This window comes from Sorex fumeus, unplaced genomic scaffold (assembly GCF_029834395.1).
Source record: "Sorex fumeus unplaced genomic scaffold, SorFum_2.1 ptg000067l, whole genome shotgun sequence".
Lineage (NCBI taxonomy): Eukaryota > Metazoa > Chordata > Mammalia > Eulipotyphla > Soricidae > Sorex > Sorex fumeus.
Window position 1 is genome coordinate 5,093,168 of NW_026606124.1, and position 26,383 is coordinate 5,119,550.

Genomic DNA, 26,383 nt, shown 5'->3' on the forward strand with positions numbered 1-26,383 from the left:
TCTACGAACTTTTTTGTAGTGTCTGTAGGGTTTTCTAAATATAGTATCATGTCTTCCACAGGTAGTCAAAGCTTGACTTCTTCCTTTCTTATCTAGATGCCCTTAATATCTTTTTCTTGCCTGATTGTTTTGGCAAGTACTTTTAATGCTTTATTGAATAAAAGTGATGAGAGTGAGCAATCTTGTCTTGTGCCTTTTAAATGAGTTAATATTTTTAAAACTATAGGGACAGCATATAGATTACACATTATATATAATCTACATCTTTTTATTGTAGTTTATAGAGAGTTGATATATCAGGTATTATAAAGATTATATATAACTACTCACATAAATCTTAGACAGTTTAAAGAAGAGGTAAATTATCACTGTTTCTATTATGGTTATATACATGCAAAATCTAAAAAAAATCAGAAAACTATTACAGATATTAAGGTATCTGAGTATAGTTATATCCAGCAACTATTTTTTTAGCTTTTTAATTGAATCACTGTGAGATAGACCATCACAAAACTGTTCATGATTGGATTTAAGTCATATAATATTCCAACACCCATCTCTCCACCAATGTACATTTCCCAGCAGGCACTTCTCTCTTTCTCTCTCTCTCTCTCTCTCTCTCTCTCTCTCTCTCTCTCTCTCTCTCTCTCTCTCCCCCCCCCCCGCCTTCTCCCCGTCCTTTTGGACATTGTGGTTTGTAATATTGATATTGAAAATATCCAACAACTTTAATATAAACAACCAGTCATGATATAATGGAAGAAAAGTACCTATTTATGCACAGCATAAAATGCATGGCCCTACCTGAAGAAATGTGGAAGATTTATACAAAGAAAGCTTTAAAATTCCAAGAATTACCAACAAGAAAAAAATTACTTGAACAGATGCATTTGGAAAGGCAGGCTAGATTTTATAAATACATGTCAGTGCTCCCTGAATTCATCTATATTAATTTATGTGCTAATGCCCAACAGGATGGAGAGAGGCTAATAAAAAAAATCCCTATTATAGCAGAAAAATATCCTGTGTCTTGCAATGATGACATTGGTAAGTTAAGTAACATAAAAATCAAGTACTCTTACATAATAAAAATGAGCTCGGCGATAAGAAAAGAACACACCCTAAGAGAGAAAATATTATTTTTGCCACAAAACCCAATTTTGCCTAAATATGAACCCTTATAAATAATAGGAATAAGACCAGCTGCCTGAGAAAAATGATATGTGAACTTTTTTTTTCAGGGAATCTACAGGACCAGATATACATTGATTATAACACCTAGAAAAGATTTGTTTTTTGCACTAGTGGTAGAAAAACTATTATGAATCAAACTGTGGTGGGATGAGAAGTGAACACTGATCTGAAGAAATGTCTTAACAAATGAATTCAGGGGTCGGGGAGAGAGAGTACACGGGTTAGGGATCCCTGGCACAACATGGGCCCCCAGGATTGCTCTGTGTAACCCGGGAGGCCCCATCAGCACTGAGTGTGGCCCTGGTAGTTCCCAAACACCATGAAGTACCACAGTACTCAAGCAGCCCTGCATCTTCTATCCCTTACATTGTACTGTTCAGCTGGTCAGCCGAGAATCACTGATAGTGGACCCTGGGGCCCCTGAACACTTGCGAGCCCCCTTCCCAAATAATTATTGTTGTTGGAAAGATGGAAAGTATAATAAATGTAGAAAGTAAAGAATATTGTTCTAGTCATAAAACCACCACTAGTAAGTTGATATATTTGTAATTTGGGGATGGTGCCACACCCAGTGGTGCTCAGGACTTACTTCTGGCTCTGTCAGTCAGGAATCATTCCTGACTGTGCTCAGGGGACCATATTGGGTTCTGGGGATCAAACCTGGGTCTGCCACATGCAAGAGAATCACCTTACCCACAGTACTATCACTCTGGCCCACATTTGCAGTTTTAAAAAAAAATGAATCCATGTTTATGACTTTGTGTCTGGTTTTTAATGTAACATTAAATATTTTCCCATGCTTCTGAAAGCAACATGTAATCAATATTTTTATTTTTTAATTGTGAGTAGGGGTTCCTAAGTGGTGCTCAGGGGACCTTGTGATACTTGACTCAGCTGTCTGGAATTTCACTGATAGGGTCCAAAGATGCAGTGCTACTGGGACCCTGTGGGGCCAGGAATTACCCAAACTGCATTGAAGAGTAAGTGCTTGGAGTGTCTGGCGCCACCCTCCATGATACTGTCATGATACATGATACACCCTCCATGATACCTCCATGATACATAGGTCATATAGTGTTAGGGATTGAACACAGATGTGGCCTTTGCTGTTCTGTCTCCTCAGCCTATGTGTCAACTGTTTAAAGACTTTGAGCTTGTAACAGAATGTTAGATTCTAAGGGGCTCAGTTTTTTTCCTTTTTAATTTCTGTGTAATGCTGTCTTAAAAGTGATCATACTTATCGAACTTGTTTGATTTTCTTCATTTCTGTGAAGTAATTCAACCAATCGCTGATGTGTTCAGGTGGCTAGGTAAACATTGAACAAAGACTTCTCTTATTGAATACTGAGAAGTGCATTTAGGAATAGTTTCAGTTTGTTCCAACTACAGGAGGCTTTACGTCATATTAAGTTTTAGTTTGAGTATCTTCACTATGTCACTGTCACTGTCACTGTCACTGTCCTCCCGTTCTTCATCGATTTTGCTTGAGTGGGCCCAGTAACGTCTCCATTTTGAGACTTGTTGTTACTGTGTTTGGCATATATAGATACTCTTGGTAGCTTGCCAGGCTCTCCGAGAGGGGCTGAAGAATCGAACCCGGCTCAGCCGGCCTGGCTGCACGCAAGGCAAACGCCCTACCGCTGTGCTATCGCTCCAGCCCATTCACTATGTAAATAGATAAATGGGATGAAATAGGAACATGTCCTGCAATTTATAGGGTGATTCTGAATTTTGATAATAATACTGACTTCAAACCCTGGTCTTTTGTCTTCCTCCTCAACGCCATCTTCTCCTGAGTCATCCTGTGTTAAAATTAGCAGAATGTGGGTTCAGAGATTTAGTATAAGAGGGTAGGGTGCTTGTCTTGCATACAGCTGGCCCAGGTTTGATCTGTGGCACTGCATGCATTTTCCTGAGCACTACCAGGTATGATCCCTGTGCACAGAGCCAGGACTAAGCCCTGAGCGCCACTGGGTAAGTTCTTCCCCACAAAAAAAAGTAGCTAATATATTTTGAAGACTTCTTAATTAATGTAGTCTTTACTTGCTTTCAGAACTACAAGTGGAATAACAGTCTTATAATCCTACTCTGTTATCCTGTTGTATGATTTTAGAATGCATGATCTTAGACGAGTTAGCTTGAATTCTCTCAGAACTTCACCTTACCACCTGGGCTAGATGAACTGTTTCTGTTACTGAGACGATAGCACATCTTTCTTTTTTCTTTTTAAGCTCGACTCAGAAATGTCATTTTATTATTATGTGCTATTTATTCAGTGATATACATATACGTATATATGTATAAATATATACATGTATGTATAAATATATGTGTATAGATATATAGAGAATGCTGTGTAATGGACCTATTAAAATAACTTTATTTGAGTTATAATACATAATGAAAAGTTAAGAAACACAATGAATAAAAAGTTAACATCTGCATACTACTTTTAATAAGATTTGCCAGCATCCCCAAAGGTTCTTTACTTTCTCCTTGCAATCACAGTTCTTTCTCTTCCCCAGAGGTAAGAAATAACTTGTTTTGTGTTTCTCTTCTTTGTTTTCTTTGTTGTATTTCCACTAATGTATTCCTGAGTGTGCTAGTTTTGTTTGCCTGTTAGGTGGCTTTATATAAATGAATCACATAAAATTTGTGATTTTGAATCTGACTTGTTTGCTCAAACTTATATTATGTATAAGACATCCATATTGTTGTGGTTAGTTGTTCATTGTCATTACTGTATGCTGTTCTAGTGTATATGTCTTTAATTTATCCATTCTAGCGATGTATAGTTTTGGAAATTATGAATAATGTTATTCCTATGTGTTTGTCTTTGAGGAACACATGTATTTTTGTTGAGTGTACATATATGAGTGTAATTATTGGGTAACATGTGCTGTGAGTGTAATTATTGGGTAACAGCATATATATCTCCAGCTTTAGTACATAATGCCAGACTTTTCTTTCACTGTGGGGCTGGTAAGAGACATGCTTAGCATGTGTGATGCCCTGGATTCAGTGCTTGGCATTCCCCCACCAAATCACTGCTCCTTAAGGCCATGCTTACAGTGACTGAATTCACCAGTTGTTCCACCACCTCCTCAGTATTTAGCATGGCCAGATTCCTTAATTTTCTTGTCATGGTTTTAATTGTAATATCTCTGTTGTTACTCTAAAGTGCATATATCCCTTTTCATAAGTATACTGAATATCCTCTTTTCTTTATTTTGGTTTGGAGATCACACTCAGTGGTACCCAGGGCTTATTCCTAACTCTGAAAGCAGAGATCCCTTCTGGCAGTGCTCAGGAAACCATATGCGGTGCCACGGATCAAACCAGGGTACAAGCTAACCTCTGCACTGTCTTTCAGGCTCTGGCTGTCCTCTTTGGAGAAGCATTTGATCATAATTCTTGCGTGATTTTTGTTCAAAGTGTTTTGTAATATCCATTGTGATTTATTCATTACCCTGTATTTAGAAATCTGTCTCCTAATTTCCGAATATATAAGGATTTTTAGCTTTTTCTTTGTAATTGTTATCAGAAAAACTTAATTTAAATTACTTTCAAGCTCCGATAAGTTGTTTTAACTGTTGAGATTTTGTTGTTTACCTCTGTGTATTTAAAATGACAAATATTCTGGATGTAGAGATACACTGCACACAGCTGACCCAGATTCAGTCTCCAGCACTCTGTATGCTCCTCTGAGTACCACTAGAAGTAAGCCCTGAGAACCACTGATTGTGGCCCCCAAACCAAAAAACATAAATGATGAATATTTTGTAATGGTTAGATACTGAATTCTATATATGTCTATTAGTTCACCTATGTTTAATCAGTTAATGCTGTTCCCTGATTCGTTGTATACAGTAATATTCTTTGTGGAATATAGCTTTTTCTGTTTTTTTTTTAATATTTTAATCACAGTTGTATTTTATCAGAAACCATTTTTAGCAGTTGCAAACTTAGAAATGTTATATTGTCTTAAAATTGGAACATTTATTTTATAGTGCCAGGGATTGAATCCAAGGTTTCACCCATGAGGCATGTGCTCTACTACTAAGCTATGACCCCAGCCTCATAATTTGAACTTTTATCACTGTGAAATAGCCCTTGTTATCAGAGGGTAGCACTGGTTTTTTTTTTCTTTTTGGGTCATACCCAGCAATGTACAAGGGTTACTCCTGGCTCTGCACTCAGGAATTACTCCTGGCGGTGCTCAGGGGAGCATATGGGATGCTGAGAATCAAAGCCAGGTCCGCCTTGTGCAAGGCAAATGCCCTACCCGCTGTGCTGTCACTCCAGCCCCAGGTAGCACTACTTCTTAACTTAAAATTTGCTTTGTGTAGAATTACTACAGCCACCCTGATTTTCTTTAATTAGAACTGTATACCTTTTACCCTCTCTTCTTCTCTTTTTAACTATTATATTGAGTCATCATGAGATACACAGTTACAAAGTTGTTCATGATTGAGTTTCAGTCCTAGAATGTTCAACACCAATCCCTTCGCCAGTGTATGTTTTTTGCCACCAGTGTCTTTAATTTCTTCCTTCCGCCCCATCCCCCAGGCTGCCTTTGGTGGACACTTTCAGCCACTTTTTTGCCCGCCCCACCCCCTTCTCTAATTCTCTTTCTCTTTGTTTTTTTGTTTGTGGTTATAGTTTTGGGGTCACCCTGCAGTGCTGATTACTCCTGGATGTGCACTCAGGGATCACTTCTGGTGTTGCACAGGGGACCATAGAGTGTGTTGGGGATCTAACCCAGGTCAGCCAAATGCAAGGCAAATACCAAATACCTACTGTGTAATTGCTCCAGCCCCTACCTAGCCTTTCTAATTCTTTTGTTTTATATGTGGTCTTTGCAAACTAATTTCAGATTTCAATAATTTAATATATTTGCATTGAATGTCATCAGCAGTTTTAACTAAAATCTACCTTTTTATTATATGCTTTTAAGAAATTAAAATCTGTTCCTTTTTATTTCTTACTTTTTTGCCTTTCTCTTTTCACTGCTTTCTATTACTCCATTTTTCCTTCTATTTAAAAGTTTTGTGTTCTTTAACCTCTTTTTTAGCAGATAATCTGAAGATTACAGCGTAAATCTATTACCTACAAAGTTGTCTTGCTTGGTGACTTCAATATTCATTAGCTGTTATTTGGCCTGTTGCTATTGCTGTTGTGTTTTTAAAATGATCTTCTGTGCATATTTTATATATGGTATTCATTTAGACTTATGAATTCATATCTTTGCCATTTTCATTCTTTCCTGATTCTCTTTCATTATTCTTCCTTGATTCTTTTTCATGGGTTATTTCTATATATGCTCTTTAGTACTTTATTAGTGTAGGTCTGCGGGGATGGATTCTCTTAGTCTGTCTCAAAGGATTTTAATTTCGGCTTCACTCTTGAAGGTTGTTTTTGCTATATAAAGGTTTTAGTTGGCAGTTACCTTTCCTCTTTCACCACTCTGAAAGTACAATGCATTGTGGTTTTGAAAAGTAAGTTTTTGAGAGACTTTACCATTGTTTCTGTTGTAAAGAAAACTTTGAAGCTAATGGGGTTTTTATTTGTTTTGGTTTGTTGGTAAAACATTGTTTTTAGTGATTGCTCTTAGGATTTTTCTTTTTTCTTTGATTATTTTTAGCAGTGTGTCTAGGTAAGAAATTTATTTTTACTTAACCCTTTTAAATATTGAAGGCTTTTTATCAGTCAGTAGTTGAGGTCTTTAATTGATTTGGAAAATGCTCTGATATTACAGTATTTCTTCTGCAGGTTCTCTCTCCTGGCATTTTTTAAATTATTTTTATTCTTTTTAAACATCTGGCAAATCTTTTCATTGTGTTCTCTCATTACCTTATTTTATGAATGTTTCCAGGAAAATTTTGTTTTTGTTTTCTTAAATATATTCTGGATATTTTCTTTTGACTTAACATCCACACCACTACTTGAACCGTGTCTTTCTGTCTCGTTCAGCATGTTTATTTTGAATAGTCTGATAGCTGCCCTACCTGAAGTCATTGAGGGTTGCTGTTTCCTGTTGTCTGTATTGGTTTTCATTTACATTGTCTTGTCTCCTTTTGTGCTTGGTGCCTTCAATTGTGTGCCAGACATAGTGTTTATAGAAAAATATGTTGAGGCCTGAGCTAATGTTACTTTTCTACAGTCTTTTTTCCGCCCTGCCAGATTTTAGGGTAAATTAACTAGGATTACTTTAATTTTAAGGATTGCAATGTTCTGAACTGTTCAGATAACTTGAAGCTAGAAATATTTGCAAGGATGTTATAATTTCAGTTTACATTATGGTTAGAAAGCAATCTTGAGGATCAAGATGGAGGTTTTATCAGTCACAAGTTTTACTCACTGATGCATGGGTCTGGACTTTGGTTTTTGGTTCTCAGCCACGGAGGTTGGCAAACTTTTTCTGTAAAGGACAAGGTAAAAATAGCTTTTAGTCTTTGTGGACCCATGCAGTCTCCATTGCACAAGTCATATGTCGTTGTGCTGCTGAAGAGTCATGAATTAATGAGCGTGAATTAATGAACATGAATGTATTCCTGTAAAGCTTTCTCTACAGAACTGTACACAAGGCCAGATTTGGGGCACACTATAGCTGACCCCTGCTTTAGAGCCTGTCAAAAACTCAGCCCTCTCTTCTAGAATTTAGTAATGCTGGCTAGCCTTTTGTGTTCTACCTTGTTAACCCTACAGTTTCTTTGAGGAGATGTTGGTTTTTAAATATTTGCTGTTTGATCTCAGTAGTTGGCCATTACCAGTAGCTACACTGTAGATATAAAATAGCCAACTTTTTAAAATCATGAGAGTTTTCCTTTCTCTGATTTTGAAAAGAAAGCTTCTTTACTTGTTTTTAGGGAATATTTATCTCAGATGCCCTGTGACATATGCATGTCTATTTTAAAACACAACTGAACTTCAGAACATGTTTCTTTATTTCTTCCGAAGGAGATGGTGCTTTCTGAGGTTAATGTTTTGGAGCAAGTGTCCATCACAACTTCTTGTGATAATAGAAATTATTATATATAACCTGTGTTCAGTATAATCTCCTCTAGCCACCTATGACTATTGAGCACTTGAATGTGGCCAGTGTGACTGATGATTGATTTTAATTAATAAAAATAAAATTTAATTTAAATGTAAGTAGCCATATGTGGATATTAGTTTGGAGAAGATGCAGTTTAGATTCAAAGAACACCCAAATACCCATTTTCCAGTACTCCGGCAGGGGATTTTTCTCTGTGTGTTCAGTGGATGGTACTTCACTGATAGGTACTTCCTGACCCTTGCTGAGTATTTACATTTATTTCTGCCTTTCATCTGGTGTGAGGGAAGTACACTTGTTATCCTAAAGAGACAACATAAAATCAATGCAGACACGCAGTTAACTTTTCAACATCTATCTTTCTTTACAGGGAAAGGGGCGTCTCCGTCGAGGAAACTATCCAAGTCCATCCTCTCCTGTTGTTCGGGTGCCCTCCATGTCTGATGTTCCAGAAGATTCTTTGTCTACTGAGGCAGCCATGGAGACTGACGTCACAGAACAACAGCAAGCAGCAATGCAGCAGGAGGAGAGAGTACTGACGGAACAGATTGAGAATCTACAGAAAGAAAAGTGAGTTTCCAGGATCTTAGCTATCTTCATTTTCTCCTTTCTACTCTTTATTTTTCCCTATTTATTAAATATGTTCTATGTATCAAGGACTGTGCCAGCTGATGCAGAGCCCATGGAGATGACAAAGAGTTACTTCCTGTATTCAAGTAACAGTGTCACTCAAAGGAGGAAGTTCTATGAGCTGAAACCTAGAGCTACCATAGTGAAAAGGTTGACTTGAGCCTATGTTTATCAGATCAGAGGAAAAAGGATTACCAAGCTAAGGCAAAATCTCTTACAAATTGGAAATTATTCAGAAGAAATTATTAAGGGAATTGAGATTGGTAGGGTTTGTGCCACAACCGGTACTGCTCAGGGGCTAGTCCTGGTTCTATACCCGGTGGTACCTGGGTTTATACCTGTATCACCTGCATGTAAGGCAAGCATCTTCACTCCTGTGCTGTCTCGCCACCATGAAGGGCATTTATTATCTGAAACTCAGTGTAGCCAAGGGGAACCACATCTTATATAGCTGCGGCATCTCTTCTCACTTCACTCTTAGTCCTTTAAAGGCCCTAGCCTTTCATTTTGTCTGTTAGTCTGTATATCCTTCATCATTGCTATGAATCGTTGCCACTCTATGAGAACAGTAAGGAATGTGACAATTTTGCCACTTAAAATTTTGAACTCTTTTTCCGTATTATCTTCCTTCCTCTTCTTAAGAGATGCTAATTGATTTTTTTGTTTGGATTTGGGGACACACACCCTGCTGTACTCAGAGTTTGTCCTCAGGGATCACTCTGGTGGGCTCAGAATACAATATGGGGTGCCAGAGATCAAACCTGGGTTTACTGTGTGCAAGGAAAGCTTCCTACTTGCTACACTATTGTTCCAGCTCCAGATCTCTTTATTGTATCTTACAGGGAGGAGCTAACATTTGAGATGCTTGTACTAGAACCCCGTGCCTCTGATGATGAAACCCTCGAGTCTGAGGCTTCCATTGGTACTGCTGATAGCTCCGAAAATCTGAATATTGAGTCTGAAGGGACCATCTCTGAAAAATCAGGTAAATAAATATGTTAGAGCAGAGACTTTGCTTTGTTTTGCAAAGGGAATAAGGAATCCCTTTCAGGAATGCTTACCTAAAAAGCTGAGAAAGTCCTCAGGAGTTGAAGTAGTATCAGTCTTTGAGAAACTTCCATATAAATTGTTTATTATTCCATATCTTCAATCTAATTTTATTTCTTGGCAAATTTTCTCCTATATTTGTCACAGAGAAAAATCAATAATTACAGCAGATGTTGTGTTATTGATCTACTACTTACTATACTATACTACTTACTATACATTTTCCCTGGATTTCTCAGGAGGATATAGAACTTTAATTGCATATCCCGGTAATTAGTTAATGATAGTGATAATTCTAGGCCTCTCCTACTAGCATAATCAGACAGTAGATTCCTTTCACTTGATGGTAGAAAATTACCTATAGAAATGGTTGGTAACTCTTCTTGAATCATGGTTGTGCAGAAAGTATAAGCTATCTTGACCCTCTGAATCTTTCCCTGCCTGATTTCACATGAATAGTGATACCTATCCATTATATAATAAGTCTCTGTAGACCTTTGGTTTTTAGCTGCCAATACATGAACTGGTACTAGCTGTAGAAATTTCTTGCCTATCCATGAAAAATCTATTACCATGTAGCTAATACTGATTGTCAACTACCTTTCCATTGAGTGGTGCAGGACCAGAGGTGTATGGGGTGGAAAACCAAAAACTGCTGCGTTAGAGGGAACTGTTACTTACATTGAGCTTTCTTCCCCCCTCAACCCCGTCCTCTCTTCCCTCTACCCCTCTCTCCATTAGAGAGAAGTTTAGGGCATAGCTCCCTAAAGGCAGCTTACAAATCTGAACCTTCAAGCAAGCTACGGAAGCAGCTAAAAAGGCATCAAGACTCTTTGGATTCAGTGGACTCGTCAGCCTCTTCTTTTTGTCCATCTAACACTTCATCTTCTCATGGGACCAGAAAACGATTTCAGATTTATTCCAAATCTCCATTCTACCGAGCTGCCTCAGCTGGTGAGGCCCCAGCAATGGAAGGGCCATTGGGCCAGAGCAAATCCCTAGAAGACAGGCCTCAATTCATCAGCAGAGGAACCTTTAACCCTGAAAAGGGAAAACAAAAATTAAAGAATGTGAAATACTCACCTCAGAAAACCAAAGAGACCCCCGAGGGGACAGTTGTATCTGGTCGCAGGAAAACTGAGGACCCAGACAGCAGCTCCACCCAACAGCTAACTCTCTTTGGAAATAATGAGTTTATGGTTTGAAATGACAGATGTGTGTCCTTAATGGCTGCAGAGTGGTAAACACATCTCATCTTTGGGGCCTCTTCCCGTCAACTCGTCCACAGCAGCCCATCCTAATTGTGGTCCTGCTTTTTGCCAAGCATTCAAGGAAAATCTTGTCTGCTGAATTTCTGGGCCTCTGCAGAAGTGGAAAGGCCTCTCAGACCTGCTAGGGATGGTGCCCGCTGTGCCTTGGCTGCTGTATTTGACTAGAAATTTCACTAAACATGGTCACCGAGGGCTGGGGATTTGGGTCGGCTGTGAGGTCTTTGTAGTTGCCTCTCCTCCATCTTTTCCCTTCCCAGGGTGGGTGTGGAACTGAGGGATGGATATTGTGGGCCTGAGGGCCCACTGATTCCTGACATTTAAAGAAAGCATAATTTTTTTCTTAACCATAAAAGCAAAAGCCTTGGGTTTATTTTGAGATAATTAGGAGCTGGTGTAGGATGTCATTTCCCGCCCTCCCACCCCCCCAAGAATTTATAAACAAAATACCTAAGCCCTCTATTTTTTTTTGGAAAACACTCCATGTTATATTCTGGGGAAAGTAAAGAAGCAGTTATTTCTATTAAGCCATCAGATCCTGCCTCAGACATCTAGTTGCACAATGACAAAGGAGAAAACATGTTTTGCTTTTCAGTGATATTTGATGTCCAATTAATAGATGCTAGTTTGACTTCTGGTTAGTTCCTGCCAACTACATGGCATGGGCTGAAGTTCAGTAGCCACCCTCTCCTTACATCTCTGGCTGCTGGACCCAGACTTCTCTGATTTGGGGGAAAAAAGAAAAGAGAAAAAAAAAACCCAGAGACATAGTGGTCCCTAAATATGAGGGTTTCATCCTAATTCATCGAGGCTTTTCTCTTTATGTAAATTAAACTGGAGTTCACATGAATAAGGGAATTCATCTGCTGGTGAATTTCTACCAACTGTTCAAACAGATAATGTGACCATTTAATCATTTTTCCCCCAAAACATTCACAGGCTATACTGCATGAATAAGTGTTACCTAAAACTGCCAAAAAACGAAAGAGAAAAGTCTTTAATGTAACCCAGTTAACTTTTATCTTCTTTTCCTCAGACCATCAGTATTAAGTAGGGTTTAAAAAAAAAAAGGACTACTTGAAGCTATTTTTGTTAATATTCTGGTTACTGAAGTTTACTGTAAATATATAAGTAGAGTATGCATATTTCTGTTTAACTTTATGCTTCCCCCCTCCCTGTAGAGTTTCTCCCACAAATTAGAGGTCAACGGACAGGGGAGTGAGAACCACTCCATACTGGACTGAGGGAAAAGTCAAACCATCTTTTGCACCTTTGGGTGTCTCCACACACCTGAATTACGATAGCATTTTACGCTTCTTAGCATTTGTGGGATTAGAAATTTGTTTGTTGCTATTTATAATATATGGAAATGAAACATGATACTCTTCAGATAAGTATGTGAAAATGTTTATTTTTAAAGTTACTAAATGCATCTTGTCTAACATGCACTGTTCTCAAAAAACAAAAAACAAAAAAAGAGCCTTTTACCATCTATAACCTGAATTTTGGTTATTCTTTCTTTGATACTTTGAAGTATGGAAATGCAAAGACTTTCTCTAGCAGTTGGTCGCCTGTTACACAACACTGAACCTCACGCCACCAGCGCGGTGGTCATCGTTCAGCCTCAGAGGTCAGGCTTGGGTTATCGTCTGAGTGGCAGCTAGTGGTAGCAGCAGGCTGACCCTCCCTGTTTGGATTCGGGCATGAGCTAGGGTCAGGACACTTTTTAAAAATCTCCAGAACAATTTTTTTTTTAAATCTCCAGAATTATTATGCTTAGATTTGTGTATCCCACAAACATTCTGCTACCTTGTTGATGCTGTCCTGAGGAGGAAACAGCTTGAAGCCCTCACAACCTGAACCTTAGGGTATTTCTCAGAGGAAAAGCCAGTCCCTTAGTGGGCTTGTGTCAACACGGGATTAACAGAGTGTCCTTGCCCGGATGTACACTTTGCAGTATTCTTGGGAGAGTGGCATCCTGCTGGGCTTAGCTCAGTTTGCTTCAGAACATTTGTTAAATGTTATATGAGAGATTATTCCTCTGAAGCAGAGGATGGCTAGGAGAACACATCTTGACAGTATGTTCTTCTTAAATAGTTCTGTGTGTTGTTGTTGGTTGGTTCCCCCGCCCCCCCCCCCCCCATTTTCTTTCCCCAACATAAGTTTTGGGCAGTTAAAAAAGTATCATCTAGGTCACTTTATAAAAACCAGGTAATGGATATTGAGACTAATTTTTCTCAGGGACTTGAAACCTGAATTTGGATACAGTTAAATTAAAAAAACTATTTTTCAGTTCCTAGATTTGTGGATTTCTAGTCATTTAACAAGCTGCCAGAATGGAGGGTTATGGGGAGGGAAGAGCTATACATTTGTAAGGTTGAAGAACAAGTATGGGACACTCCCTTTGAAAGAATGATACTGTTTTCATTAGATAACAGGCATTGTTTGAAGCCATTTAGTCTTAAAAATTATCAGAGCCAAATGCTATAAATCCTTATACCTAATCTTAATTGTTCTTCGTGATCACTGTTATGTCATCACGAAATGATGCTGCATTACAATCACTTACGATTTAAGATATTTAATCTTAATATGTGTCAAATTTGTTTCCTGTTCTCCTTTGCTAGTTTTCTTTGATCTTGCCTCAAGGAAATCCTGCATGGTAGCAATGGGGTCACTCCAGATTTATAGCCCATACTCCAAGATGGAGAATATTCTGTTTATATCACACATTTCCAGCCCCAACAAAGCCCATCAAAGCAAACATCCCTTTAATTGCATAAATACAGTGGAAAATGTAATGGAAACATTTTTGAGTCATATTGTATGTCACAAGGTAAAATAAACAGCAAATGAAGGATTCAGGGAGATGACATGTTTAGTTTGTAATGCACTTTGTACTTCCTGCCATTTTAATTGTTTTGCCACTCTTGGCTTCCCAAACCATAGATGCAGCCTTCCCACTGAGGTCAGAGTGGGATAACAGAGCCCCATCTTTACATGCTTTGGAGAACAGGGATAGCTCTGGACCTGTGGGTCAGTGAGTGAAGACTTTTATTCCATATTCCATCACAATAGGGTTTCAGAGTCAGAGGGTCTGAGGTGGGTGTTGAAATGAGGAGGTTTCTCCTCATCCCCCCCCCCCCCCCCCCCCGCCCCGAGTTCTACAGGCCTACTTCATTGCCTGTGAGCCTTGTGTTTTGTTTTTGTTTTAAACGATAATGAATGTTTTCACAAGCACTTTGGTGAATTAGAAGGAAGTATTCTCAGGATGTGTTTAAGCTAAGAGAGTTTTAATTTCAAAAAAAAAAAAAAGAAACACATTTTAGGTGGCTTTCCTCATCCTCCTCTCTGCTTTTTGCCCTTGCTGGGGAGCTGGGCATGGGGCAGACATCATTCTCTGTTGACAGATGTGTTATGTTTACCCACACTTTAGTGATGCCTCCCCAGTCCTTTTCCCCAGCACAGCGGTAACCTTGGTGGCAAAAATTACTTGTATTTGTGGGAGTTCTTTGTCTTTCTTTGCCTTTCATGCATTTAACCACTTTTCTTTGGAACTGCTCCCACTTCTATTTGGTATCTAAAGGTCATAGCCAAATGATGATTGTGGAAATGGATCTATTTGGTATTTTGTTCTCTTGGCTGCAGCTGTTTTCAACAAAAGTCCCACCATGGGTCCTGTTACCTTGCTATCTATTCATACTAAATATTTATCAGCCCTCTTAGGTCACATAAAACTTAAACCTTTTGAACCAGGTAATTGTATTTACTGGAAGAAAGGTGTGGACTACAGATTAGTGTTATATTATTTTAACGGATTTAAAGTAATTTATAAGTATGCTGAGTGTAAATTTTTAAAAAAGACTTTGTATTGTAAAGGGACATATCCTGTGAATTATAATATCATTTTACTGTTTAACAGAATAATTCTATAAGAAGAATGACTTATCTCATCCACAGAACTGATTACATTCCTGATACAATCAATAGGCACTTTGTAATTTTCTTTCGGGGTTTGTTTTTGTTTTTTTGTTTTGTTTTGTTTTGCTTTTGGAGGGGGGGAGCAAGATATCATCTGTATAAAGTGCAATTTGTGCCACTCAAGATATGCACTGTATGGCTACGCAGAAGCAGCTTGACGAACAAATCACTCCATGGCTCATTAAAGAACAAAGCTTCCCAAAGCAGCAAAGTGTGTGGTTTGTTCTCTCACCATCTTGGCTCCTATTCCAACTCACACCACTGTGACCCAAGAAACAGCAGTTATATCTATAGATACAGATATACATAGGCATGAAATACGTATTTATTTTAGTGTATTGGATGTATATCCAATATATGTTGTATTGGGTATATATACAGAGGTGGTAATTATTGAACTGCAACTTAATCTAAGTGAAGGTAAAACGTAAGCTTTTGGGGAATTGGAGAAAGAACAACAAGTAAGGCATTCAGCCTACCCAGGTTCCATCCCTGGCTCCACATAACTTCCAAGTGTGGAAGAAAAACCAAGGGAAAAAATTTTTAACTTTTCCATAGTCATTCTGGCAACATTTCATTCTGTCAGTTTAGGCCTGCATATGCAAGGAAGGAATAGGATCCCCACCTGAAGAGGCCTGAAGAAGTGGCATGTGCTAAGATGCCCGAGGGTTTTTGCTTGAGACAGAGCATTGTGCACTAGAAACAAGAATTCAACATTGTCACTCTTATTCCGTCACAACAACACATGATTTAGGAAATTTCGCTTGTCTTCACTGGTTGTACCTTTCCTCTGCAGGAGAAGTTATCATCCAAAAATCCGGATTATTTGGATGATTCTCACTGAGGTCTCAGTGTGAAAGGAAATTCTACTTGGAATTAGAGGTCAATGGATCTCAATTTTTGTGGCATTGTTTGATGTAAACTTCCTGAAGAAAGAAATCTTGTCTGTCTTTCCCCCACACACACCCCATCCCTTGGTGTTTTATCCTTTTTTAAAAAAATTTTTTTTTATTTGGCTCTTTGGGTCACACCCGGCGCTGCTCAGAGGTTACTCCTGGCTCTGCACTCAGGAATCACTCTTGGTGTTCAGGGACCATATGTGATGCTGGGGATTGAACCCAGGTTGACCACGTGCAACACAAACATCCTCCCCACTGTTCTGTCACCCCGGTCCCTTGTTTGTCTTGCTAACTTCTAGATCACCGAGCACCCAGCTGGAGATGCCCACACTGAGGGTGTAATGAGATCAGAGGCAACCAAATGCCAAGCCAGATCTAAGGTGAAAGAGAAAAGAGATGTAGAGAATTTTTCATAGTGCCAGATTAATTGTTTTTTGAAAATCTTTGTTTTCTTTGAGATCATTGTTTTCCATTTTTCTTAACCACTTAGTTTTAGCTAGAATTTAGTTTTTTTGCACGAAATTTATGTTAAAATGATTAGGATCATAAACTTTTTTAAACTGTCCTTAATTAACCACATAAGACCTATAAATGCCATTTGTAACATTTGACTTTATGAGTACTGAATTTTTTATGAAGCCCTAGGAATAGAAAGGTGTAGAGAGGTGGAAGTAAAAATGAGGACAGAGCTCTTTAATACATTCAATTGTTGTTTCTTTTAGATTGGGGAGAAGGACTGTCTTGAAGCCAGTGACATGAGCGTGAAACTAAATACATCTAATATCTGATGAGAGTCTAGTCTGTTCCCTGAGGGGACCACAGGGAACAGTGCTTCAGGAGCACTGGAACAAAACGGGCCCTGTGGGGCATGCTTTGTGGAGGGAAGAATCAGTCACCTCCAGATTAAAACTAGTTAGCCACACATCTGGTTCCACTAGCAGGTCATATTCATTTGCGTAGTGCTGAGTGAGTCTTCCTCTGCCCTTTCTACCACTAAATACTCCCTTAAGCATAGAGAAGTGTCTCATGAATCTGAAAACTGCAGCTTCAATTGAAACAGCTTCATTGGTAGGTTTACAAGGCTCACTGTGTGTAGTTAGGGTCAGTTTGGGGGGCCTCCCCAGCAGAACTCAAAGGCACAGGGATCACTGCTAGCAGTACTGTGTCCTAGCCCAGTCAATATATAGGCCCCACCTGGCAGTCCAGGTCTGCTGGTGCAGTGCTAATACCCTGGCAACCACCAGGACCACCTGGCCAGTGCTGGGGAGGACCCAGGTGGCAGATGGGGAGAAAAGAGTGTTTATGAGGATCCAATTCTGGGGCTCACACGGACCTTGCAGGCCTTTGAGCAGTTGAATATTCTCCCAGGCTCCTACCTCTTATGATCATAACCAAAAAATTTCTTCTTTGAGGGCCTAGCATCCTTCTAACAAGAACTCTATGAAGTGAAAGATCTGTTGTCTATTTGAACTTCAATGGGGCCAATTAACAAATGGGTGAATTGAGTCCTGGAATCATCTGAGAGCTATATATTCAACATACCCCACATGAGAAGACAAATTTAAAGCTGTAACATTGGAAGAACTGGGCAAACAAGTGTCTGAAAACTCCCACAGTAGGTCAGATAGATCAACAAGGATCTCGGCCAAAAGTTCTTACAGTTCTGGCGTGCTTTTCAAGCCCACATGTCTACTTTCTTGAACACGTATTCTTCTCTTTTCCCTTGCATCCAAGTACATTTCTTTCCATGAAAACTTGCTTCACTTAAAAAAATTTAAAAAAAAACACCTCCTCTGGAGAGCTTGCTTGAAACTACTACAGGCCTGAGGAGTTTAGGAGGGTACTATGAAATCTACCATCTTCTGACGGACCTGGCTGCAGCTACCTCCCAAAGTATGTACATCTTTTTTACCCTCCAAATTTCATGTGAGTGCCTTTTTCCTTGGGCAGAGCCTCAGAAAGGGGGATTCTTGGAAATGTAGTTAAGGACCTAAGGACTGAGAGGGCTGCTGGGCTGTGGTATTGTTGCTGAGTTAACAGCAGGCAATCTATGCACCTCTCCAAATTATCCAAGACTTCCTGAAATTCCTAAGCAGTCTCTCCCAGTGTAGAATTGCTATGCTCACACATCCCAGAGACTAGTCAGTGATCTTGGGCCGACAGACTGCCTTTGCAGTTAACTTTCTCAAAAGTAAGGTCATAAGATGATAGGTTAATCATCCTGTGTGGTCATATTTCAATGATGTTTATTGCTAAACATGCCTGTGCTAAGTATAGGCCTTGAATGGAGAAAAGTTTTGGTAGGGATTTGAGTACTATAATGGCTTCATTGGCATTAAGTGATGTGGATAACTAAGGCGAAGCTGATGTTTTTAGAAGATTTTGAAATGTTGTAGTGGAAAGGGCTTAGGCTGGGCAGTATTTACTGCTTGCCTCTCTGGGAACCAGAATTCATACACAGACTCAGGAGCTCACGTTTCTCACATATTTTCCTTCTAAACTTAGCTCATTTCTTCTTTGAAAACAAAAGATGCTACAGAATTGTTCAGTTGATTCCAGGGCTGAAGGGGTGATGGCCAAACTTAAATCAGGCTTGGTAGAGCCGCACCAAGGTCCTAGGTCTTTTGGTCGTAAATGAAAAACATTCCTTCACCAGAGTGAAGGGGATTAAGTCAAGTGGATTAAGTAATTTGCACCTTCTGCACTCAGCTCATTATCTGTTTATAAAGACACCAAGACACCGCCATGTTAACTTCTTTTTACTTCTTTTTCCTACACCTTCAGTGTCTGTCACTGAAAAAGATGATGAGTCTCTTGTGTTTGAGCTGGGAGATGGAGAGGTGAGGAAGGAAATGGAAGAGTTGAGAGAAGCCATGGGGTGGTGGGACACCCCCTGAGGGATGCTGGGAGACTCCTATAGGCGTCTGAACACCGAGTTTGAATATCCTACACCTGAACTCAGTCTGTTACACATGGACTTGAGAGAGCCCCGTGCTCATTCCTTTGGGTCCCTCCGCAAGAGCCTGGGGCTCACATCCTTTGTCCTGGTTTGGTTTGTTCCTTTTGTTACCGACATCTCACACAATAAAGTACACAGATCCTAAGAGCACAGCTCAATTCTTAAGAAATAACTTGTGAGACCATCATCCAATCAGGAAAAAAAATATTTCAAGCATATCAGAAGCTTCCTGGGGGTCCCTCCCATTTTCCCCACCCAGAGATAACCCCTATTCCAACTTCCAGCATCCTGGGTTCATGTTGGACTTTGTACAAGCAGCACTGGACTGCCTGCTTTTGCTCAGCTTTCTTGTCTGTGAGATTGAGCCAGGTGGTTACATGTATTGATAGCTCATTTTTTTTTTATTGCTGCTTTCCCTTATCAGAATATACAACAGTTTGTTCAATTTACTGTCAATGTAATTATAAAATACATTTGGAGGGCATTTCAGATGGGTGCACAAACCTACCAGTGGCCTTTCTGGCCGGGTTAAAGGATAGATAACTGCTTAGCTTCAGTATAGTTCTCTAAAGTGGCTCTGCCCACTTCACTTCCGTTTTCAGTTTTTGAACATGTCACAAAGGAGCTTCTCCATTGGAGTATTCCCTATGGTCTTGCGGAAGAAGAGGTGCTCAATGCGCTCAGACGTGATAAACCTCAAAGAGGGGAGGAGCAGGAGCAACTTCCCAAACCTGGGCAGGAGAGAGAGGACACCATCCACTCATGGTCAGCTCCTCAGTATGGATGCTGGGGCTACAGCCCTGTGGGGAGGGCAGGGAAGGATGAGGGTTGGTAAGAGGTTCCTGGGGGGAGAGAGGAGGGATTTCATGGTAAGACCAATGTATTAGTGGGGGTGACTGCCCACCAGGATCCCCATCACTCCCATAGGAGGGCATCACAAATAGTAGATTATGTCTAAATTTCATAAAGTGAATTATTATATTAGAAATATTGATATGTGTGATGATGATCATCTCCATGCTATGTGTGAATATGAATTTCCCACTGTAAGCTAACTCAAGGATTTAGTGGCATAGGCATTCGTGTAAATATGATGACTGTTGGAATACTGTATGACTGAAATACAATCCTGAACAGCTTTGTAAAAATAAAGCATAATTTTTGTAGCAGAGATACTCACCCATAGAAGTATTTTAGTTTAAAAAAAAAAAAAAACACTTGCCAGGGCAGAGATCCCAGTGCAGAGAGCTGGATGGTGGAATTCCAAGAATCTGTTATGGGAATCAGCCCTTCCCACGGCAAGGGGCCGATAGCTGGGGTCAGCACCCAATGTCAAGTTCAGTCTAAAGTGAGTGGCTCTATGCTCAGTTTCCTGCATGGAGATGAGCTTCCCCTTACCCCCCCCCCCTTCTATTATCTGCAGGTCTTTGCACTCTAAGGCCAGCTTTCTCGTGAGTGCCAAGTAGCTCTCAAGCAGGGGTGCGCCCCTCCCTCGACCAGGAAGAAGTCACTATAATGAAAAAGAGTTATTCAAGCTTCAGAAATTGGCCCATGACATCTCAAGAAGTCTCTCTAAATTTCAGTACCTCTGAACTTGAATTTAGTGGGTCACGTCCAGCCCTTTAAAAGAATAAAGTAGATCATAAAAAGATTGTAGAGCTAATGAAAGGAAGAAAAGTAAATTCTACTAAGGACTGTATTCGACCATAGAACTTGGTTCCAAGGTCTGCATTCATCATGACAGAACTCAACACTTTTCCTTGGGTATTGTTGTATCTAAAAACAGAAACCACAGACTGAGTCAAGCCAAGAGCATGCTCAGTCCTCAGTTCTACTCAAGGTTGATAGTGAACTGCTATAGAAGTGCCATGGGAAATCTCAGCTAATCAGTATTTTGAAATTGGGCATTTCTGGAAGCTGATCCCCACAGAAACTTGGCCTGGGGTGATTGCTGAAATGTGAGTGGCTCTGATGGCCATGTCGAGTCCGAGACAGGAGTTATTCTCTGTCTACTCAGGAGCAGCTGAAATCTTTCTGGGCAACACAGTATAGTCCATGCACATTTTGATTCATCTTTTTAGGGCCATTTCTTTGATTAGAGGTGATTTGAAGATGTCCATATTATCTCACTTCTATGAAAAGAAACTTCTAGGAGGCCCAAAGTATGCAGACTATAGGGTGTAATATGGCTAGTTGGTATTGGGTTCAGCTAGTTTAGCCTTGCCCAAACTCCATGATATCTGTAGTGTTGGATCAAGGTGGGCAGTCCTGAATATGGTCCTGTCCACAGTCCTCCCTGCCACACTTTCAGCCTACTGTCCCCCACAGGAGCTGGATCATTTTCCACATGCCTGACTTAAGCTGGGCTGGAGCGATAGCACAGCGGTAGGGCGTTTGCCTTGCACGCAGCCAATATGGCTGACCCGAGTTCGATTCCTCCGCCCCTCTCGGAGAGCCCAGCAAGCTACCAAGAGTATCTCGCCTGCATGGCAGAGCCTGGCAAGCTACCCATGACATATTCAATATGCCAAACACAGTAACAAGTCTCACGGTGGAGATGTTACTGGGCCCGCTCGAGCAAATCGATGAACAACGGGAGGACCAAGACCGTGACTTAAGCCTATGCGCTTTCCTTCTGCACCATCCATGGACCTTATCATGTCCTTCAGAGACAGTTTCTCATGACACCCCTCCCACTTCTGGAGTATCTCATCTCTTAATAACTTCTCTTCCCTTGCTCCTGACATTAACCCAAGTGCCATGCCTGACCCATTCCAACTCCAGAGTGGCTCATGTCTGTTCTCCCGCACCCAGAAGAGGCACCAATCTGCAGGGCCCCAATCACTGCGAAGTCACACCTGTCACACCTTCATGGGTTCCCATGCTCAGAGCCCTGGAGATCCCCCCAACTGCCAATGATGATCTCTTAGTAATGGGGCAAGGCCAACCTGGATTTGATCCCTGGCACCCTAGAGGATCCCCAGAGCCTTTCCAGAAGCGATCCCTGACACATATCTAGGAGTAAACCCTGAGCACTGCCAGATGTGATCCTCCCCATGTTATTAACAACAACTAATCCCCCCCCCCCCAAGCTAAGGAGGGGTAGTTGTTAATTTAACCAAGACTTTTTTTTAAATGACAGTCTCCTCTTTAGATCTGTGTGTCCTCTCACCACTGGCCCTGCCTCCTCCCACCAAGTCCTTCTCAGCTGGTCTCACCCCCACCCACAGTGCCCCCACTCAACTCTGTGACAAACGCACACCACTCTCGGTGCTCTCAGTGCCGGGCCCCTGGAAGGAGCAACTTTGTCTTTGGTACATTTGGGGACCTCATTTTCAGGGCCTGGCACATAGCAGGTGTTGGGTCTGTGCTGGGTGAGCTGAGACCCTTGTCCTGCCAAATGTGCACAGCCTTGCAATAGTGTCAGAGACACTGGAGGGTGTTGGGAGGCAGGGGGTGAAAATGGGAAGGTTTGGAGTGCAGGGAGTGGGGTGAAGATGGGAAGATTTGGCGTGTGGGGTGAAGATTGGAAGGTTTGGGGTGTGGGGTAAAATGGGATGGTTTGGGGTGTGGGGAGGTGGGGTGAAGATGGGAATGTTTGGGGTACAAGGAGGTGGGGTGAAGATGGGGAGGTTTGGGATATGGGGTGAAGATGGGAAGGTTTGGGGTGCGGGGAGATGGAGTGAAGACAGCACAATTGGGGTGCAGCAGGTCGGAGCGCTCGCCTGACGGGCTGGCTGGGGTGGTGAGCCTTGCTGTGCTGACTCAGCATCACTTGGGACTGGTCCTGTAAGGCCTCCACGTGCTCAGGATCCTTCAGGCCCCGAGTTTCTGGGGAGAAGCAGCTCGAGTGAGCTCTTCTGCAGCCCTCTAGACCCATGCCCAGGGGCAAACACCTGCACACATCCGAGGCTCTGGGCAGTGGGGGTGGGTGGATGGTGACAAGCTGAAGGAAGTCACAGTCCAGACTCAAAGGAGAGAGCACTGGCCTGCGAGTGAGGCCGGTCAGAGGCTCCTCGCTCCACTGTCATGGCAACACAGGGGAAGCAGGGGAACCCCAGAAGGAATTTCTGGCTCTATTTTCCCCATCTCTTCTCTGAGCATCATCACCTGGTTTGAAGAGAACCAGCGCCTTCATGCAGGCGAACTCAGTGGGGTCCACCGCCAGTGCCCGGAACCGGGAGATGATTTCCTGCAGCGTGCGGGCGTCTGTGCTGGCCAGCCCCAGTCGGCCCTGGGAGCTGCCAGTGGCTGAGGCTTGTGGGGGGCCGAGCAGGGGGCAGCTGTCCAGAGGCAGGGACCACTGAATGGCCCCAAGGAGGAAGAGTTCACTCCATGCCTCCTCCAGCAGGATGACCTGTGTGGCACAGACAGTCAGCCCATGAGCGGCATCTCTGGCTCAGCCCCCGCCACGGGCCCACACGATGGGCACGTGGGAGGGAAGGGCTCACCCTGATGCCAGAATCTCCTGACAGGCGTCAGGCTCAGAGTTCTGGCATCTGGCGCCTTCTGGCCCAGCTGCTGAGGGGCCCAGCCATGCAGTGGGGTTCATCGGAGCTGCAGCTGGACCAGAGCAAGTGGGCAGCCTGGAACGCCCCCAGCTCAAGGGCACCGCGCACTGAGGAGACCCAGGCTGACGTCCTGGCTGCTCACTGCCTGCCTGCATGCAGCATGTGAGCTGGGCGGATGAACTGGAAGATGCTCCCGGCCGGAAGTCAGAGGTCTTGGCTGTGGGGGAGCCCAGAGCCCCCCACCCTGCTTCCATCACATGCAGGTGTTGGTCCGGGAGGAAAGAAGCCTCTGAGCCTCTCTGCAGAAGCATCTCCACCATCGCTGCCCCTGGAGCACCGCTGACCCAGCCACGGCCCCGTGCACCCCCTCCCCTGCACAGGGAGCAGCCCCGCACCTGGTCCCTGAAGGGCAGGCTGGGGAACACCGGCAGGCTCTTGGCCCACTTGACGACCATGAAGAGCAGCTGGGCTGACGTCTCGTGGGTGCTGTCCAGGCCACACGGCGAGGCACAGAGCTCGGGCTCGTGGCTGGTGACGTCGATGTTCTCGTCAGCTGTGGGGAGCAGCAGTGGGGGTGTCGGTCAGGCTGCTCAGGGCCCCCTGGGGGATGCAGCCTCCCTGAGGCTGGGGGGACCCACCTTTCTCCCACTCACCATCTTCTGGCTCCAGCTTTGCCCCAGTTTCCCCCGAGATCAGGCTGGCTGTGAAGTGGCGCTGGCTGGAAGGTGCCAGGGCTCTGGGTGCAGAAACGGGGGGTTCGCCCCGAGGACTGGGGCCCGGGGCAGCCGGGGGAATCAGCAGGAGTTCCCGGCCCAGCTCGGGCGGTGCCACAGGGCCGTCTGGGCGGGCCTGGGCCAGACTTCGGGGCTGGCGCTCGTTCTGCACGGCTGGTGGGGAACAGCAAGGGTCAGGCAAGGGTCAGGACGGCCACCACCAGCAATGCCCCCCCCCCCACTCCCCCATCCCTCTGCTGGGCTGGGACCTGACTCACCGTCCTGGTTCATGCCCGCCTGCAGGCACTTTTTCAGCCGGCAGGCCTGGCACTGGTTCCGGTGGGCCTTGTCCACGGTGCAGAGCCCAGCCCCCACCTGGCACCTGCAGGCAGGGCACTAAGGTCAGTGCCCTCAGCTCTGCCTCTCCCAGCGTCCTCTGGGCTGCAGGTCCACCAGCCTCACCTGTAGACCAGCCTCCGCCGCACGCTCCTCTTGAAGAAGCCGCTGCAGCCGTTGCAGGCGTACACGCCATAGTGCTTCCCGCTGCTGCTGTCCCCACACACCAGGCACTGCAGCGAGGGGCCCCGGCCTGCGCCAGCGGCAGGTCACCAGCGGCCCACAGCTGCCCCTCGGGTCCCCGCACAGTCTCTCTCCCCAACTGCTCTCCCTCCCTCCCCCATCCCACACACCTCCAGCCCACACTTTGCCACCCGACAGTCCGGTCATACCTGTGGGGTCCTCCCCCGGGTCCCACCTGCCAGGAGACTCCCTCCTAGACACGGTGGGTGTGGCCGGCGCTGCTGCAGCCATGCTGGCAGGTGAGGCGCTGGAGGTCGGTGATGGGCAGTCCAGCACAGCCTCCCACCCGAGGAAAGCGTCCTGGGGAGCCCGGGGGCTGGTCCCTGCCTGCCTCCCTCTGCACCGTGATCCTGGCTCTCTGCGCTGTGCTCCCGGCTCTCTTCTTTCCTCTGTCTTCTGAGCTCTGGCTGGAAGCTCCAGCTTTGTCCCGGAACAGCGCTGAGACGGCTTATGATCCTTTTAATCTTTACTGTCTCCACAGGGGATCACCCACTCCCCTCCCCACCCCACCCCCCACCTGCAGTTACCAGGGGCCCCTCCCCAGCAGCCGGCACCCTGAGGTCTGGTGCTCACCACCTGGCACCTTGAGGGAAACCTTGAAGGAAACATTCCTTAAGTACATGGTGCATGCCCATGTGTATCTGGGTTGTGTGTGTGTGTGTGTGTGTGTGTGCACATGAACATCTGAGCTGTGTGCACAGGTGTATCTGGGCCGTGTGTGCACACATGTGTCTGGGTTGTGTGCACACATGTGTCTGGGCTGTGTATATGCACACATGTGTGTCTGGGCTGTGTGGTGCACATGTGTGTTTGGGCTGTGTGTGCTCACATGTGTGTCTGGGCTGTGTGTGCACAGACATGTGTCTGGGCCGTGTGTGCACATGTGTGTCTGGGCTGTGTGTTGCTCACTCTGGGCTCTGGGAGGTCCAGCTCTGCCTACTACTTCTCATCCAGACCCCCAAGAAGCCTCTACTCAGGGGCCAGGGTTAGGACCACACTAGAGAGTTCATTTCCTAGATGAGGCCTGGCCCGCAGGTGACCTCATCCTCCTGGGCCTACTCTGACCGAGCGCAGGCGGGAGGCCTCTTTCAGACTGACATTCTCTGACTCAGGGGCTGTGCCTGCAGCCCCTGTGCCTGAGTTGGTGGTTGAGTTGGGGACTGCTGGTGGCAGTCCCCAAACCCTCTAGGATGTGGCCCCACCATCCTAGGAGGGCTGCTCAGAGCATGGCAGGGAGAAAAGCCTAGTGCCCCTCCTTGGCACTCCCCTCCTGCCCCCCGAGGCAGTCAGGTGAGTGGGGCTGCTGCAGGCTCGAGTCCCAGCTCTATCCCTGAGCCCGCCAGGACGCACCTGGATGCCAGGATAGCACACTTTACCTCAGAACTAGGCAATCTCTATCTCACACAGATAGAGCAGAGAAAGGGGAATAATGGGGAAGAATTCATTCATTCATTCATCATCCTGTTAATCGTCGATTGCCTCGAGCAGGCCCCAGTAACGTCTCTTTCATCCTAGCCCTGAGATTATATTCAAGGCTTTTTAGGA

At 43.7% G+C, this 26,383-nt stretch overlaps 2 protein-coding genes across 6 annotated transcripts in view; one reads left to right on the forward strand and one right to left on the reverse strand.

Annotated features, from left to right (window-relative positions):
• MYO9A (myosin IXA) overlaps positions 1–15,380 on the forward strand; it is a 224,388-nt gene extending 209,008 nt beyond the window's left edge. For all 5 annotated transcript variants that reach the window (XM_056128796.1, XM_056128797.1, XM_056128798.1 and 2 more), the window contains 3 exons: positions 8,622–8,821; positions 9,724–9,866; positions 10,670–15,380. In XM_056128796.1, coding sequence (XP_055984771.1) covers positions 8,622–8,821; positions 9,724–9,866; positions 10,670–11,133 — 807 coding nt within the window. In that variant the 3' untranslated portion in view covers positions 11,134–15,380. The remainder of the gene's footprint in view (positions 1–8,621; positions 8,822–9,723; positions 9,867–10,669) is intronic.
• A 4,168-nt stretch (positions 15,381–19,548) lies between these two features.
• On the reverse strand, positions 19,549–25,069 carry NR2E3 (nuclear receptor subfamily 2 group E member 3). Its single transcript, XM_056128803.1, has 8 exons — positions 24,988–25,069; positions 24,722–24,848; positions 24,538–24,641; positions 24,200–24,433; positions 23,942–24,099; positions 23,146–23,392; positions 22,761–22,866; positions 19,549–19,766 (listed from the first exon to the last, which is right to left on the reverse strand). The coding sequence occupies exons 1-8, from the start codon at positions 25,067–25,069 to the stop codon at positions 19,634–19,636; spliced, it is 1,191 nt and encodes a 396-aa protein (XP_055984778.1). The 3' UTR covers positions 19,549–19,633.
• Positions 25,070–26,383: the final 1,314 nt, after the last annotated feature.